Below are 20,066 nucleotides of genomic sequence, written 5' to 3' on the forward strand. Positions count from 1 at the left end.
AGACTCAGGTTCAAAGTCTCGTACTGTCTTGTTCGGAATCTTTTTTTCTTTTTAAACTACACTTTTAATTACTGAAAATAGTATTCTTGACACCGACATTAGCATCAAGATCCCTTAGCATCAAGATCAAGTTGCACTACCTATTTATTTTAATTCACTAGAATTAAAAAAAAAAAAAAAAATGGTTCTGCATCGTCACCTCTTCAGCATGAGTGCTTTAGAAGGAGAGTTTTCTATTCATTAATTCCTTCCCTGTTTTTGTCTGTTTCTTCCTGAAATTTCCTGGTGTTGGGGATAGTCTGTTGATATCGATCTCCTCCACACAGATAGATAGTACATCTGGATCTGTTTCAACAGGACTGTGTACATGTCCTCCAGATGTCGATGGCCCTGGATCTGTATATACTTCATTTGACCCCCTGAATTTTGCCGTTTTCAAGGTCCTCAATTCCTCTAGAGAGCAATAACGAGGATCTTCGCTAGAAGGGCCTAGATTATGCCTCTCTTATTACGATTTTTATCATATCTTTTGTTATTTACATGAAGTAGAAGTTCAAACTGAATCCTTTCTGATCTTAGCAACATAAACTTAATAAATTTCTATAGTTTTCAATCTATTCCGGCGTTGATCTGTGTTCAGTGAATTATCATGGCAACGAACCCCCAAATTTGTTATGGTTACGTCGTCTCATTAATAAGTTTCATTCGTCAAGGGGGAATCTTCTTAAACTGAACCACCAACAAATATAAAATTCGTGATTCTGTTCAGTGTTCTACATCCTCATCAGATGATTAGTTCTTTCTTCGTCTTTATCTACAACAATTTTCCAGTCCTGTCTTCGGTTTTGGAATAAAAGGTTGATTTAAGTTGTTTTTCAACAAAAACTTTAAGGTCGGATTAGGTTTAATAATTCGTCACTTCATTTCAGTCTCGTTCGATGCCTGTTTTTATCAGGAGAGCCTGACCGCAACATTCAGTCATAAAAATACCGAAAAGCCTTAGCGTCTAAGGGCACAGTCAGCCTCAAAACGGTTGCTCTTTCTCTAAAGAGAAGATCAACACTAGTTTTTCTATCCTATGGTTTCAGCTCCTACTTGAACAGTTTTTAAAAAATCGATTCCATTCAGACCATTCAAAAAGTAGTTTGCCTTAAAGTAAAAAGCTTATCACTCAAAACCTTATTCCTCTCCTGCCTAGAAGAAATGGGAATCACATATCCCAATATGCCATCACTAAGATTAAACTGATAAAAAACAAAATTCACTTCACATTATCTTGGCCACCACTTTGACAAGAAAACAATTTATTCCTTGCTTCTAGCCATTACTGAGGCTAGTACCTGATACTACTTATTGTAAGGAAAAAGAAAAGCTATTGTCATTACTCAGGCATCAGAGAAATCTTTTATTCTGATATCTTCAGCCATCACTCTGACCTATCCCTACGTAAGATTAAAAAAAAAAAAAAAAAAAATCTAATATGAAGCACACCTTCAACAAACTTGTTAAAGAGTCTCTTCGTAGCCCTCCCATCTGTCTAAAAACAAAGACCCACTTTTATATGGTCGGGTTTGCTTTTTCTTTCTAAGTTGCTTGCTTATTTCACCTTTAAAAATCTGCGGAAAATATGGTGGGAAAACAAAAGCCTTCCGTGCTTCTTGAAAATTACATACAGAAAACTACATAGAAAAAACTGAGATGCTTGATACGTTAGAAGAAACAAATAACCAAAGGAACAAAAACAAACAAGCAAAGAAATCTTCAGTTTACCTTATACAAAAACATACATGAAAATGTAAATAATATCTTAAATAACTTAAAATACTTAATTCAAAATACTATGAATAAATAAATACATGTCTCGCCAGAACTTACCACCAATTATTTACAGAACTGCAATTTGCTAGTGCAGATATTAGTTATTTTTTAAAAAAATCCTTACTTTACATAGCACTTGACAATTTTTTTAAAAAAAAAATTCCTCCTCAATTCAAAATTTGGAACTGTCTTATATGGGATCTTTTTGTTTCTTTTCTTTGCACTATACTTTTAATCACTGAAAAATCACAGTTCCTGACACACAGAGACAAAATTTACATTTAACAAACTCGAAGTTTAGCATGAAGGTCCCTTTAAAAGCTAGTCTATAGTCTCGCAGTCTATTTTTCTTAATTCATTTGAATTATTTAAAAAAAAAAAAATATCAGTTCTGCACCGTCACCACGGCACAATGATTCTTTAGAAGGAGAGTTTTTTATCCACTAGTTCCTCCTGTTTTTCTCTGCTTTCGCAGGAATTTGGCCGGGGTTGGAGATAATCCGTCGACATCCACCTCTTCCACACAAGTAGATAGTACATCTTAATCTACGTTGTAGTTCAACAGGACTGTGTACAGGTCCTGCAGATGTCGCTGGCCCTGAGCCTGCATGCACTTCGTTTGACCCGATGAATTTTGCCTTTTTCAGTCATTAATTTCTCCAGAGAGTTGAAGGACCTATATTATGTTCTCTCTTGTTACGATTTTCATTGGATTGTTTGTTATTTACAAGAAGCAGAAATTCCAACTCAAACGGATTACCTGAACGAAGTCTACAAGAAGCAAAAATTTATCTCCGTTTCAGATATCGCTTCTCTACCTGCCCTAACACGTTTAGAACATTACCACTGAAGTGCAGACTGTTTAAATTGAAGCTTAAGATTACCTAATAAAATTAAGATCTTATAACCTTTCTTTTGGCTACTTTTTTTTTTTTTTTAATCCGTAAACACATGTTTTATTTGAGGGGTCGTCCTTCCCCGTCCCTATCATCTCTAAGATCCTATTAACGAATTTTTCGTTTTGTCCTGGAAGATGTCTGCTAATTTCTGTCATGAACATTCTGTAAAATGTACATTTATTTATTTATTTATTTATTTGGTTCTTTCTGTTATTTACATCTCTTCCTCCCTTCCTCAAACTCCCTCAAATCTAGAAATATTTTCTTGACGATTAGAAAAAAAAAAAAGAAAAGAATTTAAAGGGGTTAAGAAACACTTTTGTTATACCTTTTATTTAACGTGGCTCAATCTTCAACTGTTAACTCTCTGATAGAGGGGGGGGGGGGGTACTGTAAGTCACCAATATGGAGAATGAGTGCAACGTACAATAGACTCATAAAAATGTAAACTAATTGACTGCCTTACAAGGTTTAAACATGAAATTGTGAATATACCATAAAGGATTAGTATTGTGGGCTCAACACGTGTTACGTTCTGTTTTAATAAATAAATAAATAAATGGAAGAAGAAAAATGAAGATAAAAATAGGAGATTGTTTGGTGGAAAAGGTGCAGGAATCCTGTTCTTCTTAAGAGTAACATAAAAAATGATAAAAACATTTGTACAAGCTTTAATGTCAAAATCCAAGCGAAAACAAGTCTTAAAAGTAAAATCCACAATAAGCCGGGAGGAAAGTGCATTAAAAGAAAAACAAAAGCATCTGACCGGAATTATCAACATAAAGCTGTAACGAAACATACATCACGTGTAACATTGTATGGACTCTACGAGAACAAGGAACAATGGAAGTCTTCAAATTATGGTGCTACAGAAAAATGTTGAAAATTAGGTGAGTGAATAAGATATCAAATAAACAGACACACCATTTTGTGGTAAATAAGAATTCGTAATTTCGTTATAAAAAAATATGCGTAAAGCGGGATAATATCGGTGAATAAAAATTCAAAGTAAGAACACTATTTCCCTTGGCAATTACAATTAGTTACCTTTTAATTGACCTTAATTTCTACGCATCAATCATTATGACATGAGCTCATACATGACTATATTAAACAATATTTGAGTTTTTTAAAAAATAACACTATGCATCCTCATTCAATAAAGTATCATTTAAAGAAAAAAACACACATACAAAACATTAATAGAAAATTATATTATTCATTTTATTTATGTAAATAACACGTAAGAAAAATAAACACACTGCTGAACAAGACTACACTTATTTAATATAAAAAACACATTTACACGTGACGTTGCGATCTTCTAGCCAAGATCCTCATCAGACGTACACTCTGTACGTCTTAGAGTGTACGTCTGATGAGGATCTTGGCTAGAAGATCGAAACGTCACGTGTAAATGTGTTTTTATATGAAATAAGTGCTGTCTTGTTCAGCAGTGTGTTTATTTTTCTGATTTCATTTGCAAGACGTATGACTATGATTGTGTCAATATATATTTTAGGTACACAACATTTTCACACAAAACTGATAATTTCGCGTTTTAGCGTGTCACCAAACAATCGTGTCTCTACAAATAAAAGTGTGTTGGAATTGGTAGAAGAAAGGAGTATATTAAATATTAATTCTGAAAAGAAGACATTGGACACAAGAAACATGAAGGAAACCACATAATTCGGTACGGAGAGAAATGACAAAAAGAAAGAGAAATTAAAATATACGGACCATATAACAGAAGATGTATGGAAGGAAACTACAAGCAAAGTAAAACTCTGGCTCAAGACAGGAAAGACCCGAGTTAGATTCCCAGTAATTCATGTGGTTCGGACTCCACGTTAAAATGTAGGTACACGTCTCACATACCCTCGCTGCTGAAAGGGACGCTAAACTTTAAAAAATCCAACCAAACCACGATACGAAAGAATGGTGAAATGAAAACATTGGATAAGACAGGAAAATGTCGAGGAGAATGAACTCGTACCATTAGATAATATTTATAGTTACAGAGTGAGATTTCCCCACTCAAGCCACAACTGTTCTCACTGACGTCTACAGTAATAAATAAGGAATCGAACAGGGACTGGTTCCTAGGACAAATTCTAGTCTTTGGCACCGTAGTACATCACTGTAATTACATCAAGTGCCCTGCATAGTAATGATAAATCCTACACTGTATAGATTAAGATTTACTTACGTGGGGAGTGTGGACATCGTGTTAAGCAGCGTCTCCTGATAACTCTTTGAGCTGAAAGAAGAAAAAGAGTTTTTACTTCTAGTTTCTACACTAAACAAGACATGTTATTCTAAAGTTCTACATTAAACTGCAAAAGATTAAAGTAACAGCATTTAACACATATAACCTAGTCCCAGTGGAGAAAATTAACAATGAAACAAGAACGTAAGTCACCCAAAGATTATGTTGTGAAGTTTGTTTGGTAGGTCGAGCTAGATTAATAAAACAGAGACCGGAATCTTCTCCCACTATCGGTTTATTTATAAAATCTTCTTCTAAAAACAACAGTATTTACAGATACTAATAAAATTCTCTAATATAAGGTACAGGGTAAATGCAGGTTCCCCTCGACTTAACGGTCTGGCGGGAAGAAATCCTCAGTAGCGTGCTACGTGAGGGGTTGTAGGGCACATACTACTCCACTCCAAGTAGAGAGGGTTAAGATTTCCGTCAAGGCTCTGCTGCAAGCCAGGCCGGGTTGTGGTTAGGATTCTCCCACTGCTCCACTGCAGCAAAGAGAGGTAAAGTCTAGGAACCGTTAGCTCCGCTGCAAGCTAGGGCTTTGGAGAAGGATAGGTTCCTCTTCGACTCCACTGCAAGTCTATAGAGAGGAGACCAAACAAAGACTGGTACCGCTCCGCTGGTTGCTGTCCAATATATGGGCTCCCACAGCGGCGGTTGCGCTGCTGCTGTCCTGTCCTGTCATGTGATTTGTAGGAGGTGCCGATGGTATACAGAAGCACGTGATTGATTACAGTATAACCGAAGTACTTATCCGGTTGGACTGAGAGAAATTTATTAATACTCAGAAAAATTGTAGGAGGAGCCAATACAGAGGCTAATAGTTTTCCATATGGGCGAAAAGCAAGACATGGTACGGCACAAGTGTAGAAGTTCCGTCGTGGTATGCAAAACCTAATGGTACCGAAAATGAATCTTCCAGAAGGAGACAGTGTAGCAACTTCCAGTGTACACTTCAATTAATTCAAGGGTAGTCATGTGATTTGTAGGAGGTGCCGATGGTATACAGAAGCACGTGATTGATTACAGTATAACCGAAGTACTTATCCGGTTGGACTGAGAGAAATTTATTAATACTCAGAAAAATTGTAGGAGGAGCCAATACAGAGGCTAATAGTTTTCCATATGGGCGAAAAGCAAAAGACATGGTACGGCACAAGTGTAGAAGTTCCGTCGTGGTATGCAAAACCTAATGGTACCGAAAATGAATCTTCCAGAAGGTGACAGTGTAGCAACTTCCAGTGTACACTTCAGTTAATTCAAGGGTAGTTGGAGGATGTGTGGCCTCTACAACAAACTTTGTGTGGTTGATCCAAGTATTGATATGTTCAAAATATCCTTCACTAAATTAAAAAAAAAATCTCTAAGTGACCGAATCGATTATTAGCCAATCTTAAAATTAACACTTGTATGCTTATCCTACTGTTTAATCTTGATCTATTGTTATAAAAACTGTAAATCGGCACCTTTAGTTGTAGTATTCTCTGTAAGTAAATAAAAAATTAATAAATAAATAGAGCCACGAACATGGATTTGCTGTTGGATGCTTCACTGTGAATCCAATAGTGTTACGATATGCAGCGCGATCGCCCTCGAACTGTGTATCACCGAGCACGTCATATCCGAAACGAACCCTAGGGAAGCTGACAACTGTCTCCGGTTGGTTTCGTCCAAGTGGACATCATATGAAAGTTATAGTGGCTAAGTGCAGGGCTATCCTGTTGATTCGTAGGCCATGAGGTGGAGGTAAATTGGGGACCAATTTCATATGCTGATTTTTGTTTTCGCTAACTTTTTCTCATATTAATGACACTGATATCTTATTAAGTGCATTTCGAGGCACTAGTAATATACAGCCATAAAATGAAATGAAATCTTTCAGTTTAACGTCCCACGTTATGCCGTTTCGGCTAAAAGAAACGAATGATTAAAGCAAAGACGAATGATGAAGAAATAATTGATGGAATGAAAATGTAAGAGGACACGGAAGTACCCGAGAAAACCCGCGGACACGATGTTGTTCACCACAACTTTACTTAGGAATCGAACCAGGTACCCTACGCACCAGAGGTAAGCTCTCCACCACTAAGCCACTGTGCTCCTCTGTCATAAAGATACTTTACAAGATGGTTTATCATTTCTAAAGATTTTGTATCGAAGAATGAATTAGAAATAGTAAATTTGTTCCTTTTCCTGAAGGACCTAACTCTTTCCTCCTACGCCACGGGGTCTGAGGCGACTGCCTCACTTACAGCACTCACGGAACAGCCCTGGCTAAGTGTTCTCAAACTAGTGTTCCGACACTAGTTCCTTCATTGTTTCCAGTTGGTTTCAAAGAAATGTACAGCAAATATAAGTTATAAGGGTAAGGCTTGCTTTGCTCCCATTCCCTCAGAATCAATCTCCGACTTTGAAGCCTCCAATGACTTTTCATTTGAAAGGGCACTCTCTAAACTTTGCCGTGAGTAGTGACAAGGGCGATTCGGGGTTTAAATACCCTCTTGAGCACGAAAAGATATGAAGCTGAGTGCTTGATACCTCTTCATGAAACACCGCGTACGCCATTGGATATGACGTAAAATATTACGGGAAAAATAATAAGAAATTTGTCATTACATAATCATACATCCAGCATATTTTCCATATACAGAATTATTTAAGTTAATTTTACTTAAAGAGTCCGCCAGAAAAATGTACACATTCTTTGTCATCCTTTATCAGGATACTAGCATTGACAATGGTTCTGAAATTTAAGTATGTTGTAGTATGGTTTTCCGCCCAACATATGACAGCATTGTCAATCGTTTTCAGTTAAAATTATGTTGTAGTACGATTTTCCTCTCAACAGATGTCGGTACTATCAGACAGGACTTATGGCTGTAGACGTTCTTCCTGATCTTCCTTTGTGAATACCGCAAATCGTTCCATGCGCCTCAAACTTGTAAACAATGCGTTTGATTATTAGGCGGGTTGGTGGTTCAGTACCAAACTCTCCTCTCCACTGACGCTGCACTTCGATGGCATTCCCAAACCTGATGAAACACTTCAAAACGTGCTTACGCTGCTCGAACATCAAGCGTTCTCCTGCGATTCTCTTATCTTACTAACCGTACTGACAGTACCGACATCTGTTGAGCAAACTACTGTACTACACCATCATTTTAACTGAAAACAATTGACAATACTGACATCTGTTGAGCAAAAAACCATATTACAACATACTAAATTTCAATGCCAGTATCCTGACACAGATGACAAAGTGTGTAACTTTTCTGGCTGACTCTATATTTTGCTTAACGCGAAGAATTCAAGCTTTTTACGGTTCGAAACGAATGATGCTGCCATCACTGCTCAAACTAATTCTTCAATTTAAATTTCTCCATCGATGTAAAACAAACAAACAAACAAACAAACAAAAAAAAAACTTTATATCCATTAACATACACAAATGCTAACAGTGTATTAGAGCCGATATTAGATTAGGGGGAGAAATTACATATCAATTTATTTATTTATTTATTTAAGCAAAGATACATCAGATAGCAGTACATAATTTTACGATACCTGTTATTATAGAACAGCGCTTGAACATGACCTATTTCAGAGAAATCATTCATTTTTCAGAAGTACTTACAAATTTTTGACATTACTTGCCACATTTACATACTTTTTCACGGTGTATTGCAATTTCCTTTTATTTATCATGCTTGTTAGATTTGTCGTAACATATTGAATAATAAATACAAACAATTTTAGTGAAAAGCAAATTAAAAATACTAATTTAATACTGGTAACTGTACAAGTACGGTACTCGAACATAAAAGTAACACCAAAATATCTATATATCGTACAATTAAATAACAATTTAATATAATTATTGCGTAATACCAAAAATATGCGCAAATTGTGTACATTTAGAACTTTGCTGTACTTGATATCTGTTTACTTTACATTTCAGCTACAAATTATTGGGTTTGTTGTGGGAATGGCATTGTAATGGTAATGACAGAATGTTGCAGCAATGACATAGCGTTATACGGTAATGACAAACATAAATAACTGATAATCCAACAGTTCATGTACACTACAAATTGTAATGCTCACAAAGGCCTTTCCACAGAATTGGATTAATTTGAACATGTCGTCCACTTATCCTTACATGCTGAGGTTCAGGTATGTTGAAAGCTACAATATGATCTCCTTCATACCACAAAATATCTGGCTTTGGAGGTCAAAATCTATTATTTCCAACAGTCTTCATATATTGAACTTAAAACTTACACCCTCCATCATGAACGTGTTTTTAACTATACCTGGATATAATTTGTTCATTTTCATGACTATGCGTCAAGAGGCAAGAAGTGTTGAACTTGAATTATTCTCAACACTAGGTGTCGTCTCTTCTGTTAACGGTGTTAGTTCCCTCTCACTCTCAAAAGCTATGAACTTAGTTTAAAACAATCGCAAACAGATGGTCTCTTCTTGCAAAAGCAAGAAATAATTTTAATTTTGATTAAGCTTCTTTTACTGCTGTACGCTTGATGCACTTTTAAGGAGTTGGGTACCTTTGTTAAGCTGTTTAGCACCTGGGAATCAATAACAGAAATTTCGGAGAGTTGAACATTGAAGATCTTTACTTTAGACCACTTGGTCGTATTAAGTCTCTCGAACACAGTTTTGGCATCAGATGTACTCCGTGGGCTACTAATTCATCTGCTTGTCTTTTGACTGCAGCACCCACACCATCAGCAACGCTTTTACCATGACTTGACTCACTGAAGTTCCAAGTTATGTGTTGAAACCTGTATTTACCGAACAATTTTGTGGAGAAAAAAAATAAATTTTTCCTCAATCGATATTGGCTGTTTAGCCCATCACTTACGATGTGAAGTTGACTTATATTGTGCATATTTATAATGCAAGATAAAACAAAATCCAAATGAGCCCATATCGCAGACGGATCATGTCTAGTAGAATCTGATATAATACAAAAAGAGAGTGTAATATGTTCTTTGAGTGAGAGAATTTATGTAAGCAATAGAAGTATGAACACAAGCTTAAGCATGGGAAGCACCAAAGTGAACTTGCTGAATTCCTTGCGATTTACAATTGTAATTCTCAGAGAAGTCAATGTACATTACAAATTCGTCGTATTTAAGACTTTGCTTCTGGTATTTCAAAACCACATATTGGTGATAAATGTTGTTATTACGTCTTACGAATGATACTAAATCCTTTTCAAATTCTCGAATCTAATCTACAATTGTGCCTATTATTCTTTTTTCTTTGGTTACAATGTTTACAACGAACGAGTCTTTTGTACCGTCCACGTTATGCTTAATTCTTTTTTTTCTTTATTGTTAACCCAACTGTATCAAGAAATATTCTCTTTAGGATTTTCCACGACAATATCAAGTTAGTGAAGTGAGCCAAGTTAGTGACCTTTGCATTGAATACATTCTCGATATGAACACGATTTACTTTTAACATCACAGCACAAAATATGAGAAAAGACATCAAGACTGCTAGAAGATATGACACTACAATATTTCGGTCTCTCTACTTTAAATTTCAAATTTGCATGCATTTTCACAGGATTCTATTCTTGGGTCTATGACATAAAATGGTCTCAAACTGCAAAAGAAACTGTCTGGATGCTGCTGCAAAATTTTGTGCAAAGAGACTTCATGTACTATCTAACAAGCGAGCTTGTCTTTTGTCTTTCTTAAACGTTCGTGTCTCTCTTTTGCCTGGTAACTGTTGACTATTTAACTCTTCTGTTAAGAAATCAATAACAGAACGTTTTGTTCTATCGGATATCGCATCCTTCAGCTTAGAACGTTGATAAACTAACTTGTTCAATTGTGCAATGCTGTTTTGACGTTTCCACGATACATAAAGAAGTCTATGCGCCTCAAATTTGCAGCCGCATCGTAAGATGGCGTTGTGTTTATAAAACAATAGAGCGTTGTGTTCTTTAATTATTCCAATTTTAATTTCGTAAACAACTTTATTTCTAGATACCATTTAGTTTATTACACACTTTTATATTATTTTACGTGTCTTTTATATGTGCTGCACCTCTGCCTTCCCTTTTCTTTTAACAAAATGGTGTTAAAACAGAACTTCTTGGTACAGGCTAATTCATTCAGCTTTGGAACGAGCCATCTTATACAATTATAATTTTATCAAAACGTTTCAAAAAACTAGTGAAGCAGTCAACTGGGCCTTAGTGCTGTGACTTTTTATAAAATCCCTTGTAAGAGAAATGAATAGCATAGAATAGATTGCAGCTGATATTTTTTCAAAAGAGCAGATGTAACTATCTTACCAAATATTTGCTTCACTTTCGCCACGTAGATTGCAATACTTCTTACGCGAACACGGTAATAGCATATTAATAAATAGTAACCTTTTTATTATTACACGGTGACCTGAAGACATGAAGTTAATAGTTTCTTTCCGAAGTATAAGCTCTGATATTTTTTTTTTTTTCATTATAGCTCGTTCATATCGTTTCTTGTGCCTTACAGCTCTTCTCTTCTGCGCTTTCAGTTCCCCCCCCCCCTCAAATTATTTAATTCTTCTATATGCAGTGCAGTCTCTCCTCACATGTTCTCTTCCGCGTCTTCTCTGGGAACACTCGAGCCTGGAAAAAAGGAACGAAATTGCAATTACAATCTAAATAACGTAGAACAAATTTAATTTGTGAATACCTTTACCTCAAAATATACTTTTCTGTCATGTTTTTTTCTTTTCCAAAAATGAAAATTAGTGAACTATAAGAATATGGAATATCTTCCTGGGGCAGTTTTGAGTTATCCTGTTTTAATTGTCTATGAATATCTTGAACAACTCAAACATAATAAATTACTAATCGGCAATATCTTATCAGGCGTATTCTGATCTTCTACTGTATTTTCGTGATGGGTGGTGGTGAAGTCATAGGTTTTCGGGTACTCACCACTCTGGAACTTGTTTTCAGAAGAAGGCTAATGGTTCTCCATCCCTTGACGCCAGCCCTTTCCATTCGTTACCTTATCTAAAGGCGCATATAACCTCGGTGTTGGTCTCCCCATGCCCTGATCTTTATGCCCTTCCGAAAAAAAAAAAAAAACTACCAAAACCATTAAACAACAGAACAAGGAAAGCTAAACGGTAGTGGGCATATGCTAAGTTATTCTCTGTATTTTTTCTACCATAGGCTAAATAACTTACGTTCGTTCTGATGGTGGAGGAGATGCTGATGGACTTTCTCTGATAATATTTGATAAGCACTTCCCTTTGCTTCTTTTCCTTCTTTGGTTCTCTCTCCACTGTCTTCGTTGTCTTCTTTGCTCACTTGGGCTCCTCTCATTTGCAGGCTTCAGCTTCCCCTTACTGACCCTTTCTTTGTATCTTTCTCTTTCCTTCTCCAAGTACTTCTGCCATTTTACTGGATCTTCCTTCAATTTTGCTCTATAACGAGCAGCCCGCTCTTTAACAGTCAATCCTTGACGTGGCATAATATAGCAAGTCTGTAAGAAACCATTAAAACCTAACGTAATAAAAATACAAAAGTTACCAATTTTGTTTTGCTTGTTGTTCATAAGTGAAAGGAGATAATGAAATGAAACTTACCACAATTATAAATGTTATTCTACAACAGCAAATATGAACCTGAAGAATTTTCAGTGTTGCCATCCATAGAAATTACAGTGTTGCCAGAATAACAACTCCTCCAAAATCTAAACTAAGGCAGCGACTAGAGGAACGAACAAACTGCATTTGATTACATATTATGTTGTTGTCTTGGAATCCTGTGAACTACATTTTAAATAACAGTTGTATTTAGTTTGTAATAAACAAAATTGTTTTAACCTACAGTTCTTAAACTTAAATAATGCTATTTAAGAAGTAATTTATAGAATACCAAGACAACATAATACGTAATCAAATGCAGTTGTTCGTTCCTCTAGTCGTTGCCGTAACTTAAATTTTGGGGGAGTTGTTGATCTGGCAATATTGAATTCTATGGATTTATGGATGGCAACACTGAAAATTTTTCAGGTTCATATTTTCGGTTGTAGAATAGCATTAACTATGATTCTGGTAAGTTGCATTTCATTATCTCCTTTCACTTATGGAAAACAAGCAAAAGAAAAATGTTAAATTTTGTATTATTTTTTGTAAGTCAGGCTCTGAATACATTTTAAGAAATTATTACGAAATTAGTGAATAACTTTACATAAGAAAATTAATTAAAATTGCAAAATTCTATTTTAAAAAAAATTAATCTACTACTTAATATGAATGAAACGTTTCAAATGTAACATTACTCTGTGATAGCACAAGATAGAGCTAGATGGGCTTAAGCCCCTGAGAAGCTGTTACAACACAAGTTGCCCCATAGATAAAATAAATGAGAACTAACTAACTCTATGGTTCATAGAACCCGAAGGTTCAATGCCGCATTCACAAAAGCTCTCCTTAGCCAACTGGATCCAGTTTCTACTTTGTATTCCAATCTCTGCGAGATCCATCTTAATATTGTCCTCCCATCTGCGCCTAGTCTTCCTAATGGTCGTTTTCCGATTGCTCTTTCAGTCAAGACTTTGAAAGCGTTTCTACTTTCTTCCATCCTAGCTACATGACCTGTCCACCTAAGCCTCCTAGACTTGACGATCCTAACAATGTTGGGTAAACCGTATAAATTATGAAGTTCCTCGTTATGAAGTTTCCGCCATTCCCCATTCCCGTTCCTCTTGAGTCCGAATATTCGTCTAAGGATCTTGTTCTCAAATACTTTCAGTCTATGTTCTTCCCTCAGAGTAAGTGACCATGTTTCGCAACCATACAGAACAACAGGCATAAGTATCGTTTTATATATTTTAAGCTTCAAATTCCTCAACAGAATTCGCGACGACAAGAGATTTCGAACTGAATAATAACACGAATTCCCTGCTTTTGGTCGACATTTAATTTCTCCGTGAATATGATTTTCCTCTGTTAATATTGATCCTAGATATTTAAAACTATGCACTTTATCAAAAGTATTATTTAATATTTTAACGCATCCATAATTTGCCGTATTACCATCCCGACGCACTTCCTTGTATTTAACTATGTCTGCATTTACTTCTAAACCCATGTCCCTGCAAGCATTTAATAAGATCTCTGCATTTCTTTCTATAGTTCTCCTATGATCTCCTATTAAATTTACATCATCAGCATACGCCATAACCTGGCGAATACCGTTCAACTCTAGACCCTGGTTACTATCTTTCATTTTCCTTATAGCGTATTCAAGAACAAAGTTGAATAATATTGGCGACAACGCATCTCATTGTTTCAGGCCATTCTCGACGTGAAAGCTCGCGGACAAAAATTTTTCTACCCGGACTTTACTTTGGGATTCATTTAAACATATTTTAATTAATCTAATTAGCTTTCTTGGTATTCCAAGTCCTGTAAGAACGTTGTATAATGTTTCGCTCATAACAGAGTCGTAAGCCTTTCTAAAATCAATAAATAGTTGATGTACCGGGGTATTCCCACTTTTTTTTCGAGTATTTGTCGAATGGTAAATATTTGGTCGATAGTTGATCGACTTCGTCTAAATCCGCACTGATAATCTCCAATAATTTCATCTGCGTATGGGGTCAATCTTGCTAATAAAATATTTGAAAGGATTTTATAGGATGACAGAAGACAAATGCCTTGATAATTATTACAGTCAGTTTTGTTGCCTTCCTTGTGAATTGGAACAATGATTGATTCTTTCCACTCTTTTGGCAATTCTTCCTTGTTCCAGATAAGGAGAATGAGTTTGTGTACCTTGTTCCACAATTTTTCGCCTCCAGCTAAAATTAACTCAACCGGAATTTCGTTTATACTTGGAGATTTGTGTCTCTTTAATTTGGCTGCGTGTTCAGCAAATCATCAAAGAAATCTTTCCATTTATTTAAGATGCTATTCGTATCAGTGAGAACTGTCCCGTCAGCTTTCTTTAATAAATAAGCAAGAGGTTGATAGCCTTTCTTAAATTCGTTGATCCCCTTATACATGTCCCGAATGTTTTTATTTTTACTATTATTTTTAAGTTCTTTAATTATAGTTTCCAAAAAATCGCGTTTCTTTGATCTAAAAGTTTCCCGCCTGATGTCTACGAAATTTTGTGTAGTTATTTCATTCGGATTTTGTAGCCAACGTAATTTTGCCTGTTTTCTCTTCTCTGCTAGTTTTATGCATTTCTGGTCGAACCATAGTTTGTTCCTACGTATTTCCGCGTGTCCCAATTTTTCTTTTGCTGAAATTTTAATGCTATCTCTAATTTCAATCTAAGTATCCTCAACACTGGTGCACCCCGAGTCTTCTAAAGCCGAGAATCTGTTCGAAACTTCAATTTGGTTTTCCTCTCTTACCTGGCTTTCATCTAATTTCTTTAAATTGAATCTCTCCGTTTTCGGACAATGAATATTTTCTTTATTCAACGATAAACTCTCCCTTATTATCACTGCTACCAGGTAGTGATCAGTGTCACAATCAGCCCCTCTAAATGACCGGACATCAATTATGCTAGATTGCCTTCTTCTATCTAATAAAACGTGTTCAATCTGATTATGTGTTTTTCCGTCTGGTGATGTACAAGTGTATTTATGATCTCACGATGTGGGAATTTTGTATTCTTTACGATTAGGTGGATGTTGCCAAGTTCACGAGTCTAACACCGTTGTCATTACTTTCCTTATGCAGACTTTCGTTCCCTATAATCGGTTTGAAAATATCCTCTCGTCCTACCTTCGCATTGAAATCTTCTAATAAAATCTTCATATGGTATCGCGGGAGTTGGTCAAATATCCGTTCCACTTCTTCGTAAAAAATGTCTTTTATATCGTCATCCTTATCTTCTGTTGGGGCATGTACATTTAAAACAATAATATCACACCACCGTCCCTTAAGAGTAATAAATGAAAGTCTGTCAGTAACAAATTCAACCCGTTTAATTGCTGGTAATATTCGTTTGTGAACGAAAAAACCTGTTCCTAACTGGTGATTTTTGTTTCCTTCCCCGTAAAAGAACGTAAAATTTCCGAAATTCACAGATCCATTTCCTTACCACCTAACTTCCTGAACACCTAAGTCCATCCTGCATTTCTCTAACTCACTCGTTATGGATTTTAACGCGCCTGCCCTATAAAGACTTCTAATATTGCATGTTCCAAATCTCATGTCCATTTTCTTTTGCTGAGGTCGTGTCAAGTTATCAGTCCTTGTCCAATGCTTTTGGTTTCTGGTTGACATACCACAGATGTCAGGCTCCTTACATTCGAAAGACATTTTTGTAGATTCCCCATCGCTTATTTTAGTCTGGTACCGTCGCTGAATCTATGAAGCTGTTACCAAATTCATGAAGAGTTCCAACATGATTTATATTAATATATTAATTTCTAACAACGGCATTTTTACTTTGACTCGGTTAGTTTTACTGTAACCGATTCATCTGACCCGGTTTCCGGAGCAGTTTAGGAATCACATTGAAGTTGCTCCACCCGATCGTGACGTAATGTCACGTAAATTATCATAGGATAAATGTGGAATAAAACGAGCCCCCTCCCCTCCCTGACGCTCGCTTAAATATATTTCGTAGCGTAAGTAAATATTTTTTTCAAAAATCAGTAAAGCTGTGTGTGAAAAGGACTATATAGCAGTGGCAGATACAGGGGGGCGATCCCCCCAGAAGAGGAAACTTTCTTATTTCATATATATAAAAGCCATCCCAGAGTTTGGACCTCTTAAAAGTAGCTTTAAGTAGCAGCATTCCAACCCCCTACCCCCCCCAAAAGTCCGTCCTGGATCCGCCCCTGCTATATAGCAAGTAACAGCACCAAAGGCACAAACAGTTCCAACAAGTGACTGGGGTACAAACCAGTGTTGGGAAGTAACGTAACGCAAGTAACGCGTTACAATTTTTTAAGTAACGTACCTAGTTTGCGTTACTTTTTTCGCGTTACATTTCGGATGAGTAACTACAATATATATATATATATATATATATATATATATATATATATATATATCAGTAGCGGTTCGTGGTCTGTACAAGCACCGGTTGCAATGTTGCAATATCAAAGGTATCTAGGTATGCGCAAGTGTTCCCCTCCCCCAGCATTCTTGAGTCTTATCCAAAAATAAATAAATAAATAAAAATAAAAATCAGGAACTATGAAGAGGAAAGTCTTTTAAGCTCTATTTGTATATTATTGATTAAATTATTTCTCTAATATTGATTTAATATATAAGCTATTTCCTTTTTTTTTTTTCAAACAACCACTATCAATGTACGTTTATACACTAATTTATACAAAACCTCTACATTCATGTTATTGAACAAGCGATAAATCGAATATCTAGTATGTGCTGTACGCCATGAATGATGGCGTTAATCCGAAATGAAGAAAGAAAAAAAAAAAAGCAAGAAAATTGCAAGCACGCAGTTAAACAAAATTATTTAATTATATAAACTATGCATTATTTTAGAATGGAAGATCTTTTTTCGTTCTTTTGGGCTTCAAATTTTTCTATGACTTCATTGAAATCTGAAATGCTGCTTGCCATGTTTTTCTGAATAGAAAGCATCGCTACCGCAAACATTTTCCGCTTTATTTTCTTTAGGGTCCAGAAACACTCTCTCCTCCGATAATATGCATTTTGATAGCATTTCTTTGTATAAATATACGGTACAAAATGTGCATTTTCAGAAACCACGTATTTTTGTCTGCTGTTCTAGTATAAAGAAGCATGAAGTCTAAGATGTTTTCCTTCGAAAATGAAAATAAAAATAAAATAGTTTAACATTCCAGCAAATTAGGCTAAAGAAGACCGATGAGTATTCTTTTTGATTTGATATTAATAGTTTATGCTCTCCGCCAGAAATCCAACACGAGATCATGTGCACGAAAGACACAGAGCTAGGAATTAGACCAATGGTAAGACATTTTCTTCTTCGAGACTCGATCGGACACCACCCACCCACCCCCAGAATAGGATTTTTTAAAAATAAAACTTTTTACCTTTGTATTATAAATGTTAAATAAAATCTATTAACTTCGAAAGACCGCCCCCCAAACTTTCAGCCTGGATCCGTCCCTGCTACCACCAGAAACTTATATTTGTTCTTTGCGAGTTTGTTTTGTGAATAACTTCTTTCTTCCAAGCGTCTGTATCTCCGTCGCCCTATCAATTGAGTCAAGCGCTGCTAAGCGGAGGAATTCGTAACTATTACAGAAGCTGACCAGTTGCGGGATAACGTGCAACTGTAAGCCGCCAATACGGGAAGATAGGAGCGATGCAAGTATAAATCCACTTCCCCATGTTAAGAGATAGGAGCCCGCTGCCATATGCTCAATGTTACTGCTTCCAGTGGCAACGCTCGCTGCCACTGGAAATGTAAATCTCTCTATTTCTTTCAGTTTTTTAATTGATTTTTTTTAGAGAAATGCATCAATACTGTTTTGCACTCAAGAGCAAAGGTTTATTTTTTACTGATACACTACTTTAATATTTAAAAAATATTTTCAGTATTAAAAAAATATATCCGGTTGCACAACCATGCAACATATAGTACCAGCCGCCGCTGATATATATATATATTTCGGAAACAAATGTCTCTTTCCTGTAAGTGAATTTCTCAGAATGAAACAATCGAGCATGAATTACGTATGTCAGTGACCGACAGTCACAGACACACAGAGAAACAGGTAAGTTCGTAGTGCCACTTGCTGTTTTTTGAAGATGAGGACAGCCTTTGGGAAATCACGTGTACTGATTGCAAGCACCTGGAAGATTTTGCCGTAGATTCTGACAGCTCCAAATCAATACATTCAGTGAATGAACTTCTAATGCGATGATACCGGTAGTCTATTTTACTTTGATTGGTGTTGTTTTTATAAAGATAGAGAACGAAAATATTTTACTGTTCGAACATTTGAAAGAATACTTTTTTCTTAAGAGCTGAGGATGATGGTGGACAGAATTTAAAAGTAAAGTGTCTGAAGTGCCCGGCGGAAAATATTTAACAACAACTAAGGTGACATAATTAACGATTTACAGTAAAGAGTTAATATGAATAAATTGTTTTGATGAGCAGGCCTACTTTATTACTAGACAATAGTTTGCTGATGGTATGTAATATTGGAGTTCTTTCAGATCAGTTTGCTTATACTAGAGTCCCGTTGATTATAGAGTAGTGTAATGTTTCTCTATATTCTTTATTTTTAATTTTACATAACAACATTGTTATTATTATATAATTAGTTTAGCAGAATAATCAGTGGCGTAGCAGCTGCCCCCGCAACCCCCGCAGTGCGAGGGGGCCCCGAGGTATAGGGGGCCGCGAAGTCTTGCTATGAATAAAGATTTAAAGAAGTAGAACTTCAATCTTACTTCTATCGGCTTTACAACTAGGGCCCCTTCTCTATACTTTGCGGGGGGGGGGGCCGCAAAAGTGTGCTACGCCACTGAGAATAATTATAAGCAACCATTTTTTCTAACGCATAGGGATAAGCACGAGTCAAGCTAAAATTCGACTCGAATTCAAGCCGAGTTTCGAGTCAAGCCAAGGGTAATATCCTCGAGTCGAGTTCCGAGCCGATTCAGTTTTTCGCCTCGAGTTTCGAGTCCAATCGAGTTTGATAAATGGCTCGTTCGTTTTAAGTCGTCTTGAAATCATGGCCTGATTACACTGGAAAACGAAAGCCATGAGAAATGTAAGCTAAACAGTAATATGGAATATTCTTAGTGTTGCTCACGAGATGGGACACTGCTTGCATCTCGTCTCGTCTCGATAGAGAGACCACAAGAGATTTTTATAACAAGCTCAGCTCAGCTCGGCTCAACTGAGAAGATGGCTCAAGCTGGCTCACTTGGGGTGAACCATCGGCTCGAGCTGGCTTGGTAGGGATGAGCCATTTGCTCGGTTCGGCTCAACTGAGCTGTTGGCTCGGCTCACTTCTCGGTTCTGGTCGATAGTGAATGAGCTGTGAGCCGAGCTGCTCGAATCGTTGACATTCTAAACCCGGGCCGAGCAGTTTTGAAGA

At 36.3% G+C, this 20,066-nt stretch overlaps 1 protein-coding gene across 17 annotated transcripts in view; it reads right to left on the reverse strand.

Moving 5' to 3' along the window:
- LOC145670574 (uncharacterized) overlaps window positions 1-20,066 on the reverse strand; it is a 216,704-nt gene that overhangs the window by 19,976 nt on the left and 176,662 nt on the right. For 13 of the 17 annotated variants that reach the window (XM_081739383.1, XM_081739458.1, XM_081739410.1 and 10 more), the window contains one exon: window positions 4,930-4,980. In XM_081739383.1, the coding sequence (XP_081595509.1) occupies window positions 4,930-4,980 (51 nt within the window). Of the gene's footprint in view, window positions 1-4,929; window positions 4,981-12,207; window positions 12,507-20,066 lie in introns of all 17 variants that reach the window. The other 4 variants (XM_081739440.1, XM_081739438.1, XM_081739432.1 and 1 more) reach the window with 1 other exon arrangement.

This window comes from Thermobia domestica, chromosome 2, assembly GCF_964235325.1.
Source record: "Thermobia domestica chromosome 2, izTheDome1.hap1.1, whole genome shotgun sequence".
NCBI classification, from domain to species: domain Eukaryota; kingdom Metazoa; phylum Arthropoda; class Insecta; order Zygentoma; family Lepismatidae; genus Thermobia; species Thermobia domestica.